This window comes from Peromyscus maniculatus, chromosome 2 (assembly GCF_049852395.1).
Source record: "Peromyscus maniculatus bairdii isolate BWxNUB_F1_BW_parent chromosome 2, HU_Pman_BW_mat_3.1, whole genome shotgun sequence".
Taxonomy (NCBI): domain Eukaryota; kingdom Metazoa; phylum Chordata; class Mammalia; order Rodentia; family Cricetidae; genus Peromyscus; species Peromyscus maniculatus.
Window position 1 is genome coordinate 70,961,888 of NC_134853.1, and position 22,651 is coordinate 70,984,538.

Consider the following 22,651-nt stretch of genomic DNA (forward strand, 5'->3'; position numbering starts at 1 on the left):
AGTCGTTGGCTGCAGGCTAGCGGCGGTCCTGCATCTGCTGTTCTGGCCGGCTTGGAAGGGAGCATGGATCTCAAGTCCCCTCCCATCATTGTCGGGACTCCTCAGCCTCAGGACTACTTAGGCCACTTCCCACAGAGAGAGAGAACTTGTCCAAAGGCACTCAGCTAGCAAGGCATAGAGCAGGGTCTCAACACCAGGGCTAGCTCATTCCACAGGGTGGGCAGTGGCCACGCTTCACTCACCAGTGCTTGTCTCTCTCCCTCCCACCACCCAGCCGTGCTTGGGTTCGAGTCGTGCAAGAACATGATGGGAGGCCATGAGAAGCGGTGTTTGGGACCAGACTGGCCGCGGGTCTGTGTGCTGTCCCTAGGGACAGGGAGGGTCAAGGACAGGAATGCTGGTGCCCGGGCAGCCCGTCACAGCCTTCAGAGCAGCCTGTGGCCCGGCAGCAGGTATCACACCTCAAATGGTATCCCTAAACGTCACGGTGGGTCCCTGTGAGTTGGGGTGGCTTGACGAGAGAGATGAAAACAGGAAGAGAAGCAGGGTGAGGTATAGAAGGGGGTACAGAGAGGCTGGGAGGTGTGGGGCAGGCAGACCAGCCATCAGACACAAGCTCCAGCCTAGTCTCGCTCCCGCCCCTGTGCCAGCTGCCGGGCAAGCACCTCCGCTCCTGGCCTCACAGGCAGGCATCTCCGCTCCTGGCCTCACAGGCAGGCATCTCCGCTCCTGGCCTCACAGGCAGGCATCTCCGCTCCTGGCCTCACAGGCAGGCACCTCCGCTCCTGGCCTCACAGGCAGGCATCTCCGCTCCTGGCCTCACAGGCAGGCATCTCCGCTCCTGGCCTCACAGGCAGGCATCTCCGCTCCTGGCCTCACAGGCAGGCATCTCCGCTCCTGGCCTCACAGGCAGGCATCTCCGCTCCTGGCCTCACAGGCAGGCATCTCCGCTCCTGGCCTCACAGGCAGGCATCTCCGCTCCTGGCCTCACAGGCAGGCATCTCCGCTCCTGGCCTCACAGGCAGGCATCTCCACTCCTGGCCTCACAGGCAGGCATCTCCGCTCCTGGCCTCACAGGCAGGCACCTCTGCTCCTGGCCTCACAGGCAAGCATCTCCGCTCCTGGCCTCACAGGCAGGCATCTCCGCTCCTGGCCTCACAGACAAGCATCTCCGCTCCTGGCCTCACAGACAAGCATCTCCACTCCTGGCCTCACAGGCAGGCATCTCCACTCCTGGCCTCACAGACAAGCATCTCCACTCCTGGCCTCACAGGCAGGCATCTCCGCTCCTGGCCTCACAGGCAGGCATCTCCGCTCCTGGCCTCACAGGCAGGCATCTCCGCTCCTGGCCTCACAGGCAGGCATCTCCGCTCCTGGCCTCACAGGCAGGCATCTCTGTTTCTGGCCTCACAGGCAGGCATCTCCACTCCTGGCCTCACAGGCAGGCATCTCTACTCCTGGCCTCACAGGCAGGCATCTCCGCTCCTAGCCTCAGGGGCAGGAATCTCCGCTCCTGGCCTCACAGGCAGGCATCTCCGTTCCTGGCCTCACAGGCAGGCATCTCTGCTCCTGGCCTCACAGGCAGGCATCTCCGCTCCTGGCCTCACAGGCAGGCATCTCCACTCCTGGCCTCACAGGCAGGCATCTCCGCTCCTGGCCTCACAGGCAGGCATCTCTGCTCCTGGCCTCACAGGCAGGCATCTCCGCTCCTGGCCTCACAGGCAGGCATCTCTGCTCCTGGCCTCACAGACAAGCATCTCCGCTCCTGGCCTCACAGACAAGCATCTCCACTCCTGGCCTCGCAGGCAGGCATCTCCACTCCTGGCCTCACAGGCAGGCATCTCCACTCCTGGCCTCACAGGCAGGCATTTCTACTCCTGGCCTCACAGGCAGGCATCTCTGCTCCTAGCCTCAGGGGCAGGAATCTCTGCTCCTGGCCTCACAGGCAGGCATCTCTGTTCCTGGCCTCACAGGCAGGCATCTCTGCTCCTGGCCTCACAGGCAGGCATCTCCGTTCCTGGCCTCACAGGCAGGCATCTCCGCTCCTGGCCTCACAGGCAGGCATCTCTGCTCCTAGCCTCAGCACCCAAAGCTGCAAAAGTGGGACCTGCCAGCCACTGCCTGGCAGGGCTGGCACAGGCCCCAATGAGCTGATACAGCAAACACTGGAGACAGTCCTGGCGTGTGGAGAGCCCTCAGTGGTGATCACTGCCCTTGCCTGGGGTCAGCCACAGCCAGCACTGGTCGGTTGTTCTACATGGGAGACCGCACTGAGGGCAGCCTCAGCACCTTGGGGATCCTGGGCAGCAGGATGGTACTGAAGGAGGCTGTGTAAACCAGGCCCCAGACTGGGCTCTTCTCGGGCTCTTTCGCCTCTAAATTGATAAGCTGGGAACCTTGTCACTTTTCAGAGGCCCTGCACAGCATGAAAGGTCAAATGGCATCGGGGCTTCATAATGTGAAGGAAGGAAGAGAAATTTCCCTCTTGCTACCTAGTTCTGGTTTGGATGCTCCCGAATGAGGGGGGACTTCTTCCCCAACTAGAAAGCTACTCATGGCACCCAGAGGCCAGGAGAGCCGGCTGGGCAGAGGGGGGGTGCCTACCTTCAGGTGCTCCATTTTCTCCTGCTGGCTCAGGAAGTCACCATTGGCGGCACTGGCAGGCTGGTCTGGCTGTTCAAGGTCTTCGGTGAGCTTCTGGGAGAGCTTGCAGATGACCTGCTGCTTGGCCTGGTTCTTATCCATGAGCAGCTGCACATGCTGCTGAAGCGCCTGCACCTGCTGCTCCAGCAGGCCGGCCTCGTGCACCAGGCGCTCTCGGTCCTGCTCTAGGTTCCCCACCCGCTGGTTCAGCTCCGCGATCTGGCGCACCTTGTGCCGGACCAGCTCCAGCCGATCCTTGTCTTCAGCGGCTGCCAGGTACGCACTGGATGCGCGCTTCTCTTGCTGGGCAGCCTCCAGGGCCTTGTGAAGGATTACCACCAGCTCCTGCATGGGAAGGGAGCAGCCGTGAGTGCTGGGAAGCCCTGGTGGGCACACACTAGCCCAGACCTCCAAACTCTGCGGTGCCCAGCAGCTCCCCCGGGCATCTTATCCCAACACTCCTTTCTGCTTTCTTGGTCCATCAAGAATGGTAGCTGAGGGATTGGTCATTTAGCTCAGTGGTAGAGCGCTTGCCTAGCAAGCACAAGGCTCTGGGTTCGGTCCTCAGCTCTGGAAAAAAAAAAAAAAAAAATTGAGGTTTTAGGCCGGGCGGTGGTGGCGCACGCCTTTAATCCCAGCACTTGGGAGGCAGAGGCAGGTGAATCTCTGTGAGTTCGAGGCCAGCCTGGACTACCAAGTGAGTTCCAGGAAAGGCGCAAAGCTACACAGAGAAACCCTGTCTCGAAAAACCAAAAAAAAAAAAAAAAAAAAAAAAAAAAGAATGGTAGCTGAGCACAGGGTATCTGGTCAAATAACAAACAAACAAAACAAATACAAAGACATTCCAGCAAGTTCTGCCTTAACATGGATGAGCAGCAGATGTGGTCCCCCCTGAGACCACTGGAACCGTGCTCCTTGGGTCCTGTTCCCTTTCCTTCTGGCTGGGAAGTGAGTGGAAGAACAGTCCCCAGCTCCCAAAGCCGAAGTTCATGCCGAGGGTAGCAGAGCTGCCCACCTTCACCAGCCTGGGCTTACTTACGTCATCTGGATTCCTCAGCGCAAAAGAACAAAAGAAATTCTGAACTCGCGTTAGGCTATAGCATTCTGAGGCTTCTCTGTTAGGAGCTGAACCCACACTCTGACTTGCCCATGTCTATTTAAGAAAAGAACAGCTGGGTGGCGGTAGTGCATTCCTTTAATCCCAGCACTCTGCAGGATCTCTGTGAGTTCGAGGCCAGCCTGGTCTACAGAGGGAGATCCAGGACAGGCACCAAAACTACAGAGAAACCCTGTCTCGAAAAAACAAACAAACAAACAAACAAACAAACACAACAAAAAAACACCCCCCAAAAGAGAGACACAGACACAGACACAGACACAGACACACACACACACACACACACACAGACACACACACACACAGAGAGAGAGAGAGAGAGAGAGAGAGAGAGAGAGAGAGAGAGAGAGAGAGAGAGAGAGAGGAACAAACTGAAGTCCAGGAACGGGGAGTTCAATCCTAAAGCATCCAGACCCCAAAGCCTGAGCTTAGCAATGAAATGGGCTGCAGGGGTGTGGCACGCGGGTGTGACTCTTGTCTCTCACTCTCTCTTTCCTCTACATACTACTAAAGACTGTGATATCCCTTCTTGCCATGGTAGTTCAAGCCTCAGGATCCTCAAGATGGCGTCTGTGCCGTTCATCTTGACTGTCGACTTGATGGGTTTAGAATCGCCATGGAAACACACATGGGCATGCCCGTGAACCAGTTTCTAGATTAGAGGTTAACTGAGGTGGGAAGACCCACTTTAAATGTGGGTGGCACCATGCCATGGGCTGGAGTTCGGGGCTGAATACAAAGGAGAAAAGGGGAAGGGAGCTGAGCATGGCATTCACCTCCCCGCTTCCTAAGTGCAGATGCTATGTGACCAGCTGCCAGGACTTCTCTGCAGCGATGGAATGTAACTTTGAACTGTGCCTCATAGTTACATCATAACCTTCTCTCTTGATGGTGCTTTTGTCAGGTTCTGTTACAGCCACAAGAAAAATAATGAATACAGTATCCAGACAGCCGCTCAAGCAAGCTGAGACAGGACTGGAGGGCACTCACCAAGCGGGCCCAATCTCTGTGTGTCTAGCCTTCAGCCCAGCAATAATACAGTGCCTGCAAGGCGGGTACAGGAAGTAAGTGCTAGATAGTCAGAAACAGCACTGGCCTTTCGTCCTCTGACCCCAGGTCTGCGGCGCTTCACTGTGACGGAGTACTCTAACCTCCCCAGGACCCAGGCTTGCCGAGCCCAAAGCAGGGAATGGACTGGTCCAGGCCAGGATCAGAACTTCAGAAGCCAGGCAGCCCAGGTGTGGGGACGCCCCACAGGTCACTGTCCTAACCCTGCTCGTGCGCTGCGCTTGGAACACACATTCTCTTAGTGACACCTCAACTGTGCCCAAGCTGCAGCATTCCAGCAAGTGAATCAGCTGGGTGGAATTAGTTACTAAGCACGGTTCCATCTGGGAGAACTGCCAGAGACCATGACGGAGCAGTTGATAAGACCACCTCGGGTCTACTGACAATCTCTTCTCCAGCTCTCGATTGTGTTTGAGGCAGGGCTTCGCTATCAGCTTAGGCTGCCCTCAAACTCATGATCCTCCTGCCTCAGGCTTCCAAATTCAAGAACTAACCCCACACCGCCATGCCAGGTGCTGCAGCCCAGAAAGGGATAGGTTACAGTTCCCACCTCCAAGGACCGCAAAGACTGAGAATAAAGACGGACCACTGCAGTGGAGTGGTTTGCCGTGAGGGAGGGGCAAAGGGATTTGGTGGGGCACAGTGGCTTCTGCCTGGGGTGGAGGTGAGGGAAGGAAGAGGCCCTTGCACCCGACAACATGGCAAAGCAATTCAAACTGAGTCCTGAGGAATGAAGAGGGTCAGAGATGGTCAACAGCGCACAGGAGATTGGGCAGGGAAGCCTTTCCAGGCTTGGCCCCCAAAGAAAGCTCAAAAGACAGCCCAAGCAAAGGCCTAGGGAACAGAAAGGGAAGATTTAGCCCCTCGGGAGCTCTTGAGTGTGGACAGAGATGGGGTGGGGACATGACCGCACACCAGACCACTATGTCTGGAATGTCCAGGGATGGAGCAACAGCTTCCTGGGGCTCTAGTGAGAGATTAACATTCCTGTGGTTCCAGGGGTTAGCTGAGACCTGGAGATGGCCCTGCATCACTGATGGGTGAAACAGGCACAGACGCCATCCACAGCTGAGTCTGGCTCTGGACCAGAAGCCGGTAAGCATCTTCCCCTGCTTCAGAGGGTCTGGAAGCTGGCTCTCACAGCCCCTGGGCCCCTTCCTTCACTCAGTTCTCAGCATCTCCAATCGGGCTTCCAGCCTGGAGCCCCAACACCACCCCACTCCATCTCTACACCAGAAGTCACGCTTGGGAGAAAGGAGCTTGGGAAGAGGAAGCAGCCTTACAGGAAGCTCATCGATATGGGAAACCGGGAGGCCAGAGAGACCCTGTGGACCTCCTGCCCAGCCTCCATGCTGTCACATAGAGACTGGGACCCCAGAGACAAGCTCAGACTAAAGAGGGCAGAGGGCTCCAAGTCGAAGCTCAGGAGCCCTGGCTTCCCCACGCCCCAGCACACGGGGTCGGAAGCAGAATGCTTCTTTCCAGTTCTCTTTGCAGTGGAAACAGCCCATGAACACAGCAACGCCAGTCAAGACAGCCGAGAATGAGGAGTGGTGGGGCACACCTGCAATGCCAGCTTCTAGGAGGTGGAGGCAGGAGGATCAGAGATGTGAGGCCAGCTACAGTGAGACCTTGTTACAACAACCCAATCAATAGGTGTATCACCAGTGAACGAGTAAGTAAACAAAATGCGTTGTACACATGCAAAGGAATACTCTTCAGCCTTAAAAAGAAGGAACTTGACGGATGGTGGTGGCACATGCCTTTGATCCCAGCACTTGGGAGGCAGAGCCTGGGAGATCTCTGTGAGTTTGAGGCCTCTACAGAGCGAGATCTAGGATAGGCTTCAACCTACACACAGAGAAACCCTGTCTCAGAAAAAAAAAAAAAAGAACTTTGATTATTATAGGGATGTTTTATTAACTAAACAAGCTTTAAAATTTTTAATGTTTAGTAGCTGGGTGGTGGTGGTGGCATACATCTTTAATCCCAGCACTTGGGAGGCAGAGGCAGGCAGATCTCTGTGAGTTTGAGACCAGCCTCAAATTACAGAGTGAGTTCCAGGACATCCAGAACTGCTACACAGAGAAACCCTGTCTCGAAAAACCAAGGAAAATGTAATGTTTAGTTATTATTTGTGTATGTGTATACGTGTATGCTCATGTGTGTGTGCCCCTTCGTGGAAGGGAGTTGGTTCTCACCTTCCTCCAGTTCCTGGGATTGAACTCAGGTCATTAGGCTTGGTGGCAAGTGCCTTTATCCACCGAACCCTGAATGAACCTTGGAGGGTGGCACACTAAGTGGAACCAGCCAGTCACAAACATGGCTGCAATTCTGCAGGTCAGGGGTAAACTAGAGAGGTCAAACTCACAGAGCCCAGAACAGTGTGGTCCCTAGGGTGGGGAGCAGGAATGCAGCTGTTAAATGGCTCAGGTTTTCAATCTGCAAGAGGAAGACTGCCAGGAGATCTGTTGTACAATATGAACACACACACACACACACACACACACACACACACACACACACACACACACACACACACACACACACATACACACATCATTACAGGCCTGAGCACTTCAAAACAGCCCCAGGATGCCATGTGGTAGCACCTATGATCCTGGCACTGGGGAACAGAGACAGGGAGATCACAAACAACCAAACTAAACCAAAACAAACCTAAAACCAGACAGTAATTTCATGTTACTTTCTTTTGCTTGCTTGTTTTTGGTGGTGCTGGGCCTAGAACCCAGGGCCTTGTAGATGCTCTGCCACTGAGCCACACTCCCAGTGGTCCTGTTATTATTACTATTATTTTTAAACTACAAAGTTGGGGGGTGCCAAAAGTTGCAGTAATCGAACCATTTTAATGTAATAATTTTTAAAAATAAAAAATAATCATACAAGTCCATAATGCTCTTAAAAATGCATATGGCAGCAGGCTGGAGTGTAGATACACCAGAGGACTCACCTAACATGGGCATGGGCCTGGGCTCTCGTCCCAGCACCACAGTCCAATTGCTAAAAAGGCACACAGCTACATTACTTTTTTTCTGACCAAAGATTTTGTGCTTCTTATGCCAATTTTGATGACTTGTAAGAAACATGAAACTACCATTTAGAACCAGCACTGACGGTATTGGTACAAACGGTTCAAACTCTCACCTGCTAAGAAGCTATGATGTGGCCATGTCTGGGAGGACTCTAGGAGATGAGCCTCAGCAGGTACCCATGAGAGCAGGACAGTGAAGGCTGGAGAGTGGGCAGAGATGGACAGGTCTGGTGATGCAGTTACCAGGTGACCCGCCAACTATATAAACCACACGCCAGGCTTAGAGCCAGCCTGTGGAAACTGGCTTCACGCTCCACACATATACCACAGGGAAATGCTAAGGGAAGCTTTTGAGACAGGCTCTCATGTAGCCTCAGGAATTTCTTTGACTAAGGATGGCCTTGAACATCTGACTGTCCCGTCTCCACCTCCTGAGTGCTGGGATTACAAGGTGTGCTACCGGGCCCGCTTCATGTTAGACCCGAACTCCACCAGCGTGGGCTACACCCCAACCCAACATCACAGTTCTGAAGCTGCTTTTATCCCAAGGACGCTGTGGATCCCTCCTTGACAGTGACTGGTTGGCAGCGCCCACGTGCGACATGTCAGGAACACACGGATAGACGCAGCACAATCCCCTGCATCATGCTGGACCCGTCTGGAAGGGCTGGGTGGTTTCCAAGACCAGAAGCCATGCCTGAGGACCAGTCGTATGAGGCAGAGAGCTGACTGAGGGATACTCCTCAATCCAGTTGTCTGGCCCGTCTCAGGTGTTCATTCCTGGTCATGAGCTGTTGGATTTTCCTTTTGAAAAGCCAGTAGGTCATCCTTTTAAATCAGCCTTTATTTTGCTAGAGCACCAATATACGCATTGCTAAGGGAAGTTCAGGAGACTGGTTGGGAGTTAACCCAGGCCTCACGCTCTGCTGTGGCATGAGTGTGTCTAAACTTCATATATTGATTTGCGGTCCCACTGGACGCTATTAAGAGGGAGAAAACCGTCCTTGTGCCTCTGGGGTCCTCGAGAGGTGAGCAGCATGAGGTAAGGTCATGAGGGTGAAGTCCCCACCACTGAACCGTGCTGGGGAGGAGGAAAGGACACACACATAAGATCTCCCTGTCTCCTGCCCTATGATGCCCTGAATCGCCTCTGAATTCTGCCAGCAAGGCCATCCCAGGTGCGATACCTCAGGCTTAAAGTTGGTGGGGTGCTTGCCTACAGTGAGCTATGTAGTTGTGTGTACTTGTAACCCCAGTAGTCAGGGGAGCCCTGAGACAGAACAAACCTTTTCTTCATAAAGGAGCCCTGCCTTGGGCATACTGCTACAGTCACAAAAGACAGGCTAACAGAAGCAACGAGGCTCCGTCTAACAGGGTGGCTTGCGCTGGCCACTTCACAGAATATCAACTTTCCCCTAATTAGGCTGGTGATGAAGACCTCAGTTCCCTGCAGAGTTGCCTCAAGAATTAAAGAAAAAAGTGTCAAAAGCCTTTCCTCAAGTAGTGTCAGCCAGGGTGCCTCCCGCCCTCCTTCCAAGTCAAGGCCCAGGCCCTGTCTGCGGTACTCTGAAGTTCTGGGAGGGGGCTGAAAGATTGTCCCCACTGAGTTTCCTAAACAAACAACCAAGACCCCCTGAGTGAGCCTAAGTGGCCCCACTGGGGTCCACGCTTCCCAGCAGCTAACAGATGGCCAACACCAGCCACCAGTCAGCCATCTGCCAGGGCAGACAGCTTTCGAACTGGGCGTGACGATCAGCTCAGGGGCCTGAGGCGCCTGGCCAACCTGCCACCTGGAGCTGTCTCCTGCAGTCTAAACCTCTACAGGGCCAGCAACGGGATGCCCAGATGGATACTGGGATGAAGGCTTCACGGGTGCCAGAGTCCCCGTGGATTTACTGACATAGGGAGGCACTGGGAGTGCACACGCGTTTTCTAAGATCAGTCCTGTGTATCAGTACTTGTGTATGATGCTAGGCCATGAGACTGGGGAAGAGCAGAGGCGGCCCTGGCTGTGGACAGCATCCTAGGCCTGCAGCACCAGACCTCAGGCAAGGAGCCTCCTCTAAGCCCCTCAAGCAGGGCCCAGCGGAAGGATCGAGGCTCTAGTGGTAACAGATCAGACTCTGGGCCCAGACTCTGGTCCCTGGGAAGCTTGGGTTTGGAGACCTTTCGGATGCTCAGACCTTCAGTTTCCTGTTCAGGAAGGGAGGGTGGCATCAGTGTTAAGAACTGCAGCTGGGGTCCAGACAGCCCTGGGCCGGGGCCACACGACACTGGCAGTGAGCATACTTCATTTCCTCTTCCCTGTTGGACGGCAGAGTCTTTGAGGGCAGGGCTGTTGTTTGTTTTTGCTCTTTTGAGGGTCCTGCCACCCAGCTCCCAAATAAATCACATACAGAGACCTATTCTTACTTATAAATGCCCGGCCTTAGCTTGGCTTGTTTCTAGTCAGCTTTCCTTCACTTTGAATTAGCCCCATCTATCTTTTGTCTCGCCTGGCCATTCAGCTCGACGGTTCAGCTTTTCATTAGACCATCAGGTGTTTTAGACAGGCATAGTAACACAGCTTCACAGAGTTAAACAAATGCAACCTAAACAAAAGTAATGATATTCTACAACACAGGGGTTTGGTCCCAGTATGCTTTCCACAGCATAAAATTTGAGGTAAATCCTCACAGGGCTACTGACTCCATTGATGTTCAGGTACTTCACTGGTTCTCAACCTTTCTGATGCTGCGACCTTTAATACAGTTCCTCATGTTGCGGTGACCTCCAACCATAAAATTACTTCATTGATGCTTCATAACTGTCATTTTGCTACTGTTATGAATCATAATGTAAATATCTATATTTTGGGGTGGTCTTGGGCGACCCTGGTGACAGGGCTGTTCAATCCCCAAAGGGGTCATGACTCACAGGTTGAGAACCACTGGTCTACTTGGATGGCTAAACTTAGACATGTTGCCATTTTTCCTGAAGCTAGACACACTTTCCTACCAAACACAGGAAAGCATATCGTAGGTGTTGCCCCTGGGAAAGCCAGGAGCCGTTTTCCTCCTGATGGACTCTGTCATCGCTAGCTCCAGCTGTCAACGTGACACAAACCTGGTCGCTGGGAAACGGAAGTTCAGATGAAGAACTGCCCAGATCAGCCTGGCCTGTGAAGCAGGGGAGCCTAGACCGGATGAAGAGGGGGGCGAGCAAACTCGTGGGGACAGTCAGTAGGCGGCGCTGTGGCGCTCCTCCGTGATTTCTACTTGAAGCCCCGCCTTGAGTTCCGTCCATGGCTTCCCTTAATGACGGACTGTAGCCGTGTAAGATGAAATAAACCCTTTTCTCCCCAAGTTGTTTTTGGTCATGGTGTTTACCACAGCAACAAAAACGGTCTGGGATGAACGTCTCTCTTCAGAGTCCAAAGGAGGGAACCTGCTCTTTGTAAGGCAGGAGGAACCAACATTAGGGCTAGAGGCATCCAAGTTAAAGCCTGATGGCCATACCTGGCAGCTGTGGTGCACTGTGGGGTGCCAGGCATTGGCTGAGGGTTCAGAACTGGACCTCTCCACCAAGAATGGCCATAACTCCCTTTACCAAGTGGAGACAGGCTGGGAGTTTACCGGACACACTACAGTCAGAACGCGGGTCTGTGCCGGGAGTCACCGCTGGACTGCTGTACACACATGAGACAGGCTGGAAGCGGTGAAGTGCCCTCACCCTGTAAGTCAAAGGCGAGACCACAAACCCCTTCTCCCCAACCATCTGTCCCAACAAAGTGAAGGTTTCCTAGAAAATTACCCAGTAAAATCACATTTTGAAAGGCCCAGACAACTTCCTCATGACCTTCTCCTTTGAATGTGAATCTATAGCCTGGCACCCCCGAAAGGTCCCCAAGGGTTTTGCCTTCACCTATGGAAGGCAGCGAGCCTCCAGAGGTACCCAGGTCTCCAAGGGCTTCTGGAGTGCCTCTGGCCATTTGTTATGCCTTAGAAAGAAAGGTTAGGTAAGGGGTGAGCTACCTGTACACCCTGGGAGGACAGGACATATGGGGACAGGACAGGCTGTGTTTACAATCACGGTTTCCTTTCCTTTTTTTTTTCTCCCCAAGTTTGGGTGAGGAGCTTCAGTGACGTGAATCTGGGGGTCCCACAGCCATTCCAGTTCAACTGAATACCCTTTTCTGACCGGGGAGCCGGAAGGACAGAAGGAAAAGAGGATCGAAGGGCTCAGGGAAGGCCTGAGCTCCCACATCACGGCTATGTCCCCACACAGGATATGCCACATGCAGCAAGTACACATCCGGGTGTTCATTCGCCGCATGGCTGCCCCTGCGATGCGATGCATGTCCCGTACAGGCTGGGCCTGTGACCTTCGCTCTGCTCTTCCCTGACGCCAGCTCACTGTGTGTATGCGCACTGCCGGCCCGAGGTGAAGACAAACGAATGGATGAACCCCCTCCAATCACCATCTACTTCACTAACCGTAACTCCTGGCCTGTGGTGAAGGGGCGAGGTTAGCTAAGAGAGAGCTTCTCTCAACTGCCTTCTCCCCAAACAGGGCAGAAAGCACAAGCAGAACCATAGACGTGAGTGAAGACTGGGCAGGACAGACCACGTGCCCCACCCCAGCCCGAGTCCTGTGCAAGCAAGGACCAGGAAGAGAGAAAGCAGGAAAGGTCCCTGGGCAGCCGGAGCTCAGGCACAAGCTTCCACCTTCCTCACTGGGGCAAAAGAACCCACCAAGGCCCTACTTGGGCTTTGTGGTAACAGCTGTGAGACCTTCACTTTCATTATGCTAGAGAGAGGTACCTGGCCAGCGCGGCCGCTCTCCCACGCGCCTGCCACTGACGCTCACCACATCACAGAACAGCCTTTACCATAAAACATGCCTTGCTCTGAGTTGAAGCTTTCTGAATAACGTTAAGGCCTCTGGGCGCGTGCCCTGTATTTTCCATAACGCCCCACACCTCCTCTTTGTAACTGCGACAGTGAACTTCTCATGTGACAATGAAATCACCTGGCCTGTCATTGTTCTCTGCCACACATTGCCAGCTTCCTCTGTCCTGTGTCAGTCCCTCAGGTGCACAGTCATCAGGTACCACCAACCCTCCCTGTGCATCAGTGACCCCTCCCAAGACCCTGACCCAGACAGCACCTCCCAGACACTGCCTTTGTTCAAGTCTCTCTAAGAGACATCCAAGAATCAGTTATTAAAGGGAGCCTCCAGAGACCCCTGCCTTTGGTGTCACACCTGGTTTGTGTGACAGCATGTTTCTGAGTGATTGATAGCGAGGCCCTCTGACCTCCACAGCTGTCCTGTGAAGACCGCAGACTGGCTGTGCCGGGTTGGGTTGAGGCAATGAACAGTGACCAGCAGGGCTCCAAGGGCTGGGCTCACCTTCTGGGACTTCAGCTCCTCGGTGAGCATCAGCACTTGCTGTTCCAAGGCCACCACCCTTTCCTGGGCTGTGCGGCTCCGAGCCAGCCCGTCGGAAAAGAATGGGAAAGTGTTGCTTTGTCGCTTAGGTTTCTGCATGGGACTCGAGGGCAGTGAGGTCCTGGGTGCAGGCCTGGGAGGATCCTCCGGCTCTTTTCCTGCTGGAGGAGAAAAACACAGATGTCAGGATGGGCAGAAACAATAAAATTCTCCATCTACATACGGATGCCTCACCCACACAACGGCACCTTTCCCCATGAATTACAAAGAGGAAAATACACTTTGCTTTATTTGTGAATCACTACTAGGAATTTTGAGGGAAAGATGGCAGTGGTGGTCACATAATAGTGTGAACGCACGTAATGCCACAGAATGGTGTAACGAAAAGTAATAAAATGGAAAACTGTTATGTATATTTTACTACAGTAAAACATCCTCGAACCTGGTGTGGGGTGCATGCCTGTATCCCAGCATGGAGGCAGAGGTAGAAGATCAGAAGTTCAAGGTCATCCTCCGCTACATAGCAAGTTAGAGGCCTGGGATACACAAGGCTCTGTCTCAAGGTGGAAGCAAAGCAATCCTTGCTTTAAACCCCTGGAGGCCCAGGAGAATGCTGGAGGCCTTCAGCTTTGACATTTCACTCCAAGAGGGACGGGAGACTTGTAAGACTCAGAAGGTAAACAAAGGGTAGATAGACGGTAACTCACTGGAGAAGGGACACCTGGGAGACTCCGGAGGCCCCTCCCCAGGAGTGTAAAACTAAGTGAACTGCTCGGGCAGGAGACAGATCAAGCGACTTCACAGACGCTGATCTGCCCGTGAGGTGTGCAGAGGGCTCCAGGGGTGCAGCTTTCGGAAGTCTGTACCTGTGCTGGGCACCTCTGGGTGATAAAGCTGTTTGAGTCATTCCTGACCCTCTTAGGTAACCCCAATAAAACCCACTGGTTCAGCCAAGCTGGACTTTGGTATAATCATTATTTTAGTCTGTCGTGGGTCCCCTTTCTGGGGGTAAATAGACGTGTGTGTGTGTGTGTGTGCGTGCGTGTGTGTGTGTGTGTGTGTGTGTGTGTGTGTGTGTTACATCTCCCCAGGAAAAGTCTGTCACACTCCATACACCACTAAGGACTGAATGTTTGTGTCCCCATAGCTGAAGCTCTAGTCCCCAGTCTGATGGCATTAGGAGGAAGGGCCTTAAGTAACTGAGATGAAGGCACAAAGGTGGAGCCCCGTGACAGGATTCGTGCCCTCGGAAGAGGAAGATGAGACTCTCGGCACCTGAGAAGACAGCAGTGGCTGTCCCCAAGCCTAGAATGGAGCCTTGAATAGAATCCAAACCTTCAGTGTGCTGACCTTGGACTTCTCAGCCTTCCACCCAACCAGAAATAGAGTAAATGTGCTCTGCTTGAGCCACACACATACGCTCTTGCAGGCAGGGAGGCCACGGGGCTTGGTCTCAGACCTGGGCAGAGCTCACCTGGGGTGCTGGGGTCCGAGATCAAGGGCTGCTCCCCGCCTTGAGGCTCCACACCCTGTGGAGACTCTTCCACTAGTGGTCCGTGGCCTGTGGCTTGGGCCTGCTTGTTGCCACGGATATTGTGCATGGTATTTCTGAAAGGAGAAGCGAGGCGCATGAGGCTGGCAACCTCTCTGCTCTTCTTGCTGCCTGTTCGAGCTCCGGCCTCACCAGCATGCTTCCAGCCATCCAGACGGGGCTCCACACTCCCCATCCTGTATGAGGCACCACCCTCCTGCCCCAAGCCCCTCACCCTTCTCATTTAACCCTTTCTACACTATACTTCCCCTCCCTTTTATTCTTGATGAATTTCACACACATATATGTAGTGTAATATTTTTTAGACTTACTTTATGAGTGTTTTGCCTGCATGTATGTCTATCTTAGTTAGAGTTTCTATTGCTATGACGAGACACCATGACAACAGCAACTCTTATAAAGGGAAATATTTAATGGGGTGGCTTACAGTTCAGAGGTTCAGTCCATTATCATCATGGTGTGACATGGTGGCATGCAGGCAGACACAGTGCTGGAGAGCTAGCTGAGAGGCCTGCATCTTGACTTGCAGGCAACAGGAAGTGGTCTAAGACACTGGGTGTGGCTTGAGCATATATGAGACCCCAAAGCCCGCCCCCGCAGTGATGCACTTCCTCCAATAAGGCCACACCTACTCCTACAAGACCACACCTCCTAATAGCGCCACTCCCTTTGGGGGCCATTTTCCTTCAAACCACCACATACGTCTGTGAACCACGTGCATTCCTGGCATCTGTGGAGGCCAGAAGAAGGCATCAGATCTCTTTATAACTGGAGTTACCAATGGCTGGCTGTGAGCTACCAAGGTAGTGTTGAGAATTGAACCCAGGTGGTCCTCTACAGAAAGAACAAGTGCTCTTGACCACTGGACCATTTCTCCAGCCCCCTACAAAGCATCTTGACCACCTATCTACCCATCCTCCTCCCTCCCACCTTCCTCAGGACCCCACCCCCAACATATGCCCTTCCTACTGAGTCTGCTTGAGCATGGACAACCTACTGTTGGCCACAGCCTTGAAGAACGATGTCTCCCTCCCCCGGCAGCCACCAGTGGCCAATAGTTCCTCAGCTAGGGGTGAACCTCATGAGCCTCTCCCCGACCGATGCTGGAATTCCTGACTGGCTTTATCTCGTACAGGTCTTGCACAGGTAGCCACAGCTCTGCAAGTTCCCAATTGCAATGGACACTGTTTCTTACAAGCTTGGTTCCGGCAGCCCCAACCCTGGAGTATGTGTTCCATACTTGTCGTTCTGCTTGCTCGTAGACCGAGAACCGTGACTGTAATAAGAGATTGCTTCACGTCTGTTGAACAAATGTTGAATGGACTTGCCAACTTAACTTCCCCAAACCCTCTGGCCTCCTAACTACCTGGCCCAAAGTGGTTCCTGGCTCTGCTGAGGCATGTTGTAAGCATTTCCTGGCAGCTTTCTGCTTTTGCCCTCTTCCTGGACCCAGACCCACCCTGCCTTGCAGGTTTCACTGACTCATGGTTTCCAAGGGCCTTATTACACTGGTTCCCAGGCCAGCTTCAGCCCATAGCTTGTTGAAGCCGAGGCCCCATCCTCGGGTCCAGACTTTAACCCCTGTGCGGTTCACAGAAAGAGCCGGCTAGCACCAAAGGCCTGAGAGAACAGACTATAGCAACATTCATGGTCCACCCGATGAAGAGGCGGCTCAAGTGTTTATTTTCCTTGGCAGAGAGATAAAACACATCAATTCTGAAATTGATAGCAAGGGAGAGAAAAAGAGTGAACTGTTTGAAGACCCGGACTGTGCAAAAAGAAACAGCCTAGGCACAACAAAAGAAACAGGCCGCAGGAGGCACACCTGTCCAGGGAGGGCGGCCACGGCGTGTGGCGGGGAGGATGAGGGTTTCTGAAAGGCAGCCACAGAGCATCCGTGTTTCCCAGTGGAGTTTTGTAGGAGGGGTTCGGAAGGCAGAGAGACTTAGCCATTGGCCTTTGAAATTTCCCGAGAGCTGGTTCAATGTGAATGCAAAAGATGTGAAGAATCCAGTGCCTGAGTGATTGAAGTGTGTTTTGAATGCTCCTATTTGTGAGTCCACAATGATCTTACACTCAAAATCCTTTCGCCATGTAGGAAAAAGTTAAACTCAGCCCCACCCCACCCCCATGTTTGTGTGTGGGCCATGGGAGACATTGGTACTTTCTTCATTCACTATCCACTTTTTTTTAAAAAATTATTTTTAGACAGGTCTCTCACTGACCCCAGAGCTTGCTGATCAGTTACGCTGGCTGGCCAGAGAGCCCCGGAGATCTTCCTGGCTCTGCCTCCCCAGTGCTCCAGTCAGAGGCAGGAGCCGGGGACCTGAGGTCCACACAGCAGACACTTTACCACTGAGCCGTCTCTCCAGTTCTTCCTATTCGTTTTTTAATTTTTTTTTTTTTTGTTTTTTTGTTTTTTGTTTTTTGTTTTGGTTTTTCGAGACAGGGTTTCTCTGTGTAGCTTTGCGCCTTTCCTGGGACTCACTTGGTAGTCCAGGCTGGCCTCGAACTCACAGAGATCCGCCTGCCTCTGCCTCCCGAATGCTGGGATTAAAGGCGTGCGCCACCACCGCCCGGCTCATTTTTTAATTTTTGAGACAGGGTCTCATGCATCTCAGATTGCATCACAAATTTACTGTGTGACAGAGGATGACTTTGGACTTGTAATCCTTCTGCCGTGGGCTGCTGGGGATCAAGTGCAGAGCTTTGATGAGCCTGAGCGGGAAGGGCTCTCTCTACTGAGCTACACTGCCAGCCCCACGTTTCTCTTGACCCAATCTCACTGAGAATGCTGACTGTCACAGAGTATCCATGAACATCTCCTGCCTTAAATAAATAGGAAAAAATGAAATATATTGATATGCTGACTCTTTTTCTAAAAGACAGAAAGAAAAAAAAAAGAGACAACATTAAGAGTTACCCTGTCTAGTGAGGGTTAATATTTTCTGTGATTTGCGGAAATTTGTTCTGAGCTGTAACAAACAACTAGTTTCCACTATGACCAGTTACCATTTAGGTGCTATTGCCCCCGGAGGGCATTTGCTAAGGGGCAGTGGGGTGGGGGGGATGTTCAGACAAGAGGATATGAAAGTCAGTAGACCTACGTGGGCCTCTGACTCTGCTGTGGCATCCCTGTGTGAGATACGCGCTTTGAGAAACAGGATAGATAGACAGTCACTCTGGAAAACCCTCATTCCACAAACGCTCAGACGCTGGAGAAACACAAAACGCGGTTTTAAAGAGTCTGGTTCAGGTCCCAGAAAAGGAAGGGAATAAGGGCCTGAGCCTGATCATGGATGTGAAACTGGGACAGGTTGAAAAGGAGAGCGGGTGCAGAGATCAGATCAGCAACCCGCCCCCACCCCCAACTCAAAGGGAGTGCTGCGTCCCTCCCCGGGCATCTGCGGAACTTCCTGGGGGAAGCCACCCCATCCCTTCAGGCTCTAGTTATTAGGTCTACTCAGATTTTGAGTTCTTTTTCAGTCAGCCCAGCAGTTTGTGTCTTTTTAGGAATTTGTCCTTTTCATCTAAGATTTCAAATCTATCCCTCAGAGCCTGTTTCGTTCTTGACAGGGACTCGCTAAGTAGCTCAGGCTGACCTTGAACTCAGAACCTTCCTGTCTCAACCTCCTGAGTGCTAGGTCCTCCCAACCACCCACCATGTCTGGCCCTAACAATCCTTTTCCATCTCTATAGAGTTGGTAGTAAATGACCCCTTTTTTTTGTTATTGTTCCCAAATTTAGTAATTTGAATTTTCTCTCTTTCTTGACCTAGCTAAAAGTTATCAATTTTGTGGGACTTTAAAAAGAAGAGCCATTTTCTTTCATTTGCGCGTGTGTGAACACACACACGTGCACATGCCACAGCACATGTGGAGAGGTCAGAGAGCACTCTGGGGAGTTAATTCTCTTCCGCCATCACGTGTGTTCCAGGGACGGAACTCGGGTCCCCAGGCTTGGCAGCAGACACCTGTGCCACCTCACCAGCCTGAAACCTAGTTCTAAAAGGAGATCCAGTCTGCTTGTTTTCAATAGATGGGGTCAGAATAAGGAGTGAATGAGATTGTCTTTTCACCGATTGATAAGGAATGTAGTCATCGGTGAGATTAAGATCAGCCTTACGATCCTAATAACCAGACCAATAGCCAATAACCATTTGGTTATTATTAAGACCCTGCTACTAAAGACCCCTGACTTCTAGGACTGCTCATTGCCCTTCTTGCTTCTTACTCCCCCCGTGAGAAAGTCAATGTCAGTGGGCATGCAGGAAAGACCACCAACCCCCGCGATGGGGATCAGGGTGTGCCGGGCACTGCTAGCATGCAGCTCACAGGTCACAAGCCACAAACGCTGGAGAGGAACAAGGGACACAGGCCGTAGCCAGAAGCACTGGCCGAGTGGGGTGAATGTCACTGCTGCCCACACTTCCTTTTGTCAGGAGTTAAGTGTGGTGGTATTGTGTTCCCCAAAATATTGTGCACCCTAATAACTTATCTAGGGTCAGAGGACAGAACAGCCACTAGATAGACATAGAGGCCAGAAAATGGTGGCACTCACACCTTTAATCCTATCACCTGGGAGTCAGAGATCCACCCGGATCTCTGTGAGTTCAAAGCCACACTGGAAACAGCCAGGCATGGTAACGCACGCCTTTAATCCCAGGAAGTGATAGCAGGAAGCAGAGAGGTGTATAAGGCACGAGGACCAGGAACTAGAGCCTGGTTAAACTTTTAGGCTTTTGAGCAAGATCCATTGGGAGGAGGACACAGAAGTTTCCAGTCTGAGGAAACAGGATCAGCTGAGGAATTGGCGAGGTGAGGAAGCTGTGGCTTGTTCTGCTTCTCTGATCTTCCAGCATTCACCCCAATACCTGGCTCCAGGTTTGTTTTTATTAGTAAGACTCTTTAAGATTGGTGCTACAATTAAGCTTCCCCAGCATGTCACGGGGGCTTGTGACTAGTGGTCCTTGGGTGTGGAAGAGCAAGAAAATCCCAACTTTAAGTCAGGAAGGGCCTTTTTGGTCCTGGCCGGAATCTCTCTGGAATAGATGCCTTCTGCCTTTTACCACTGTCCAGGTGGCCCCTGCCCCTGGAGGAAGCATCTCTCTGCCATCAAGTTTGCCTGGAGCAATTTGATTACTCTCCGTGCGCGCTGGCTCCTGGGGTGGTTGATCGTCACTGTCCGCTTGCTTTGCTAGATTTGAATCACCATGGAAATGCACCTCTAAGTGCGCCTGTGAGATGTTTCCAGAAAGCTTTAACTGAAGGGAGACGACCCACCTTGAACGTGGGCAGCATCATGCATGGACATGGAGGGTTCCAGAATGAATAAAGAGGAGAAAATGAGCTATACATTCATGTGACTCTGCTTCCTGACTGTGAACACAATGTGCCTGGCTCCCGCCTCGATGCTTTCCTGGATACCCTGGGCTGCCTGTGACCCAGAACAAGCCCCGCCTCCTTGAGTGGCTTTAGCTAGGTCACAGCAGTGAGAGGAGTACCAAACTCAGCTCTGTTCCAAAAGGCTTGGCCAGTACAGGGGTGATGAGAATGAAGGGCAAGAGCAGCCAGCAGGCCAGTTATCCTCCTGGGTCGCCTCCTCTGCCAGGGCGATTAGGAACAGATCATAACACATGCTCCCCCCAGGCCAAGTTCTAAGAGCGACACGATGATGCATCATATTCACTTCATCTTCACAACAGCCTGGAAGCGAGTCTTATGACGTGTCCCGATGGGCGGGGAGGAGAACTGAGTGTCAGGCCTGACGCTTTCCAGCAGCTCGCTACGGACCTGTCCTAACCAGTCAGCGAGAGCACAGGGCCTCTGGCGGTGCTCAGGATGCCTTTCTCCCTGTCCCCCGAGGACGACCTGTGCTCAGGCTGCACCAGGGCAAGCTCATGGCCTGCCCGGGCCAACACCACGCACAAGGGCAGCTCCCATTTCACCCCGTCATCTGCGGGCTCCGGCAGTGCAGGGAACTAAAATGCAATGCTGCTGTTGCCTTGTGTCTGTGGCTATCACGAGCGGCTGGAGGGCAGTGCCGGGGCGATGCCGTGAAACTTCCTTCCTTTCTGTTTCCACATGCCCTCTGTTCCACTTCTGTGGCTGTGGCCTCCCTCAGGCACACACCACCTGTCCTGGATACATGCTGGCTGGGAGGCTGGCCTTCCCAGGTTCCTCTTCCCTGTAGCATGTTCCCAACACACTCGGTTCCACACTCAGACACACTCAGTCTGTCCAGAGGGATAAGCCCTGTAGTCTGGGTGCTGCTCACCCATACTCCAGGTCCCCCCAGGGTTCCGTCTCCAGCTCAGACCTCTCTCCTGGGCTCCATGCCCCTCTGTCCAAATTGCTTTGGTTAGTACTTCCCACAGCCAGCAGTCCCCAGAAGACACCCCTGTCTTCTCTCTAAAGCCCGTTTCTCTCCCAGGAAGGACAGACATTGCTACCCTCTCAGACACACATATACATAAAATAACAAAATTAAAAATAATAATAATAATAATAAAAAAAGGCAGTCAGGACCTGGCATGGTGGTTCATGCTCATAATTCCAGCACTCAAAAAGCTGAGACTGGAGGATTGCTACAAGTTCAGGGCCAGTCAGGGCCACAAGGTGAGTACCAGGCTGGGGCTACAGAGTAAGACCTTGTCTCAACGCCCTCCACCACAATTAGTTGACATGACTGACGTGACCAAGGACATGTGTTAGAAGTAAATAATTTGATATGGAATCACCATTTGATGTGATCTCAGCTACACATAGATATGTAGAGCTTTTTACCACTGCTAAGGATGATGAGTGGTAAAACTCTGGGTAATTTCTAATGATTTTCCTTTTAAGATTTTGTTTATTGGCATGTGGCATGGTGTGTGGGGAAGTGGGGGAGGGTGGGTGCTTGTGGGGACAGCTCTAGGGCGGAGGTTCCCTCCTCCCACCTTTATGCTCATTTCAGGGACTCCGGGCACCAGGTTTGAGCAGCAAGTACTTCCCAGCCGAGGCCCTGTTTTTCTATTTTGAAACAAGATCTCACTATGTAGCCTAGGCTGCCCTAGAACTCATGACACCCGTGCCTCTGCCTCCCAAGTGCTGGGACTACAGTCCCTGGCATATCAAATAACGATGCGATTAATTGAAATTAAGCCAACAATCCCCGCCTTGTCCCTACCTCTCTACACAGAGCAGCAACCGGATGAAGCTCACCGGAAGGGGTGCTTTGGACTGGCTGCCTCTTATCCCCCCCCTCCCCCCCCCCCGCCTCCCCCGGGGCACTTACTGTATTTCTGTCCCCAGATGCTTCAGGGAGATGTTCTGAAGGGCTGAGGGCCTGGCAGGGACAGGCTGCAAGGCAGCTGCTGCACCCACAAGACCAGTGGGGGTTTTCACAGGACACAGGAACTCCTCCAGCTCCTCCTCCTCTTGTTCTAGGGAGCCAAAGACAGGCAGTCAACACTGGCAGGAACTAGCGTACTTCGGTAGGAATGCCCTAGTCCCAGGCTATGGGCTCAGCTCTGACTGACAGCGTGCAGGGCTGTGACAGCTGCCGGGCCAGCACACTTGATGCACGCTAACAGCAAAGCAGCTGTAAAACAATCTGTTTTGCGGCTGCAGCCTTCCCAGAGACTCTTCACAAACGTGCAGGCCTGCAGTTAGTCTATATCTCACAAGCCACTTAAAAGACGGCTGAGATGTGCCAAAACTTGATGGGCCAAGGGGTCTATCCTAACATCATCTGTAGTATAATTAAGTGGAAATAACTTTTCCTAAGATTGTTTGTTTGTTTGTTT

The 22,651-nt window shown here is 52.6% G+C and overlaps 1 protein-coding gene across 5 annotated transcripts in view; it reads right to left on the reverse strand.

Moving 5' to 3' along the window:
* Tbc1d2 (TBC1 domain family member 2) overlaps positions 1 to 22,651 on the reverse strand; it is a 49,950-nt gene that overhangs the window by 16,258 nt on the left and 11,041 nt on the right. For 3 of the 5 annotated variants that reach the window (XM_006973682.4, XM_015992523.3, XM_076564170.1), the window contains exons 3-6: positions 22,141 to 22,288; positions 14,785 to 14,918; positions 13,272 to 13,468; positions 2,605 to 2,988 (exon numbers count right to left, since the gene is read on the reverse strand). In XM_006973682.4, the coding sequence (XP_006973744.1) occupies positions 2,605 to 2,988; positions 13,272 to 13,468; positions 14,785 to 14,918; positions 22,141 to 22,288 (863 nt within the window). Of the gene's footprint in view, positions 1 to 2,604; positions 2,989 to 13,271; positions 13,472 to 14,784; positions 14,919 to 22,140; positions 22,289 to 22,651 lie in introns of all 5 variants that reach the window. The other 2 variants (XM_015992522.3, XM_015992521.3) reach the window with 1 other exon arrangement.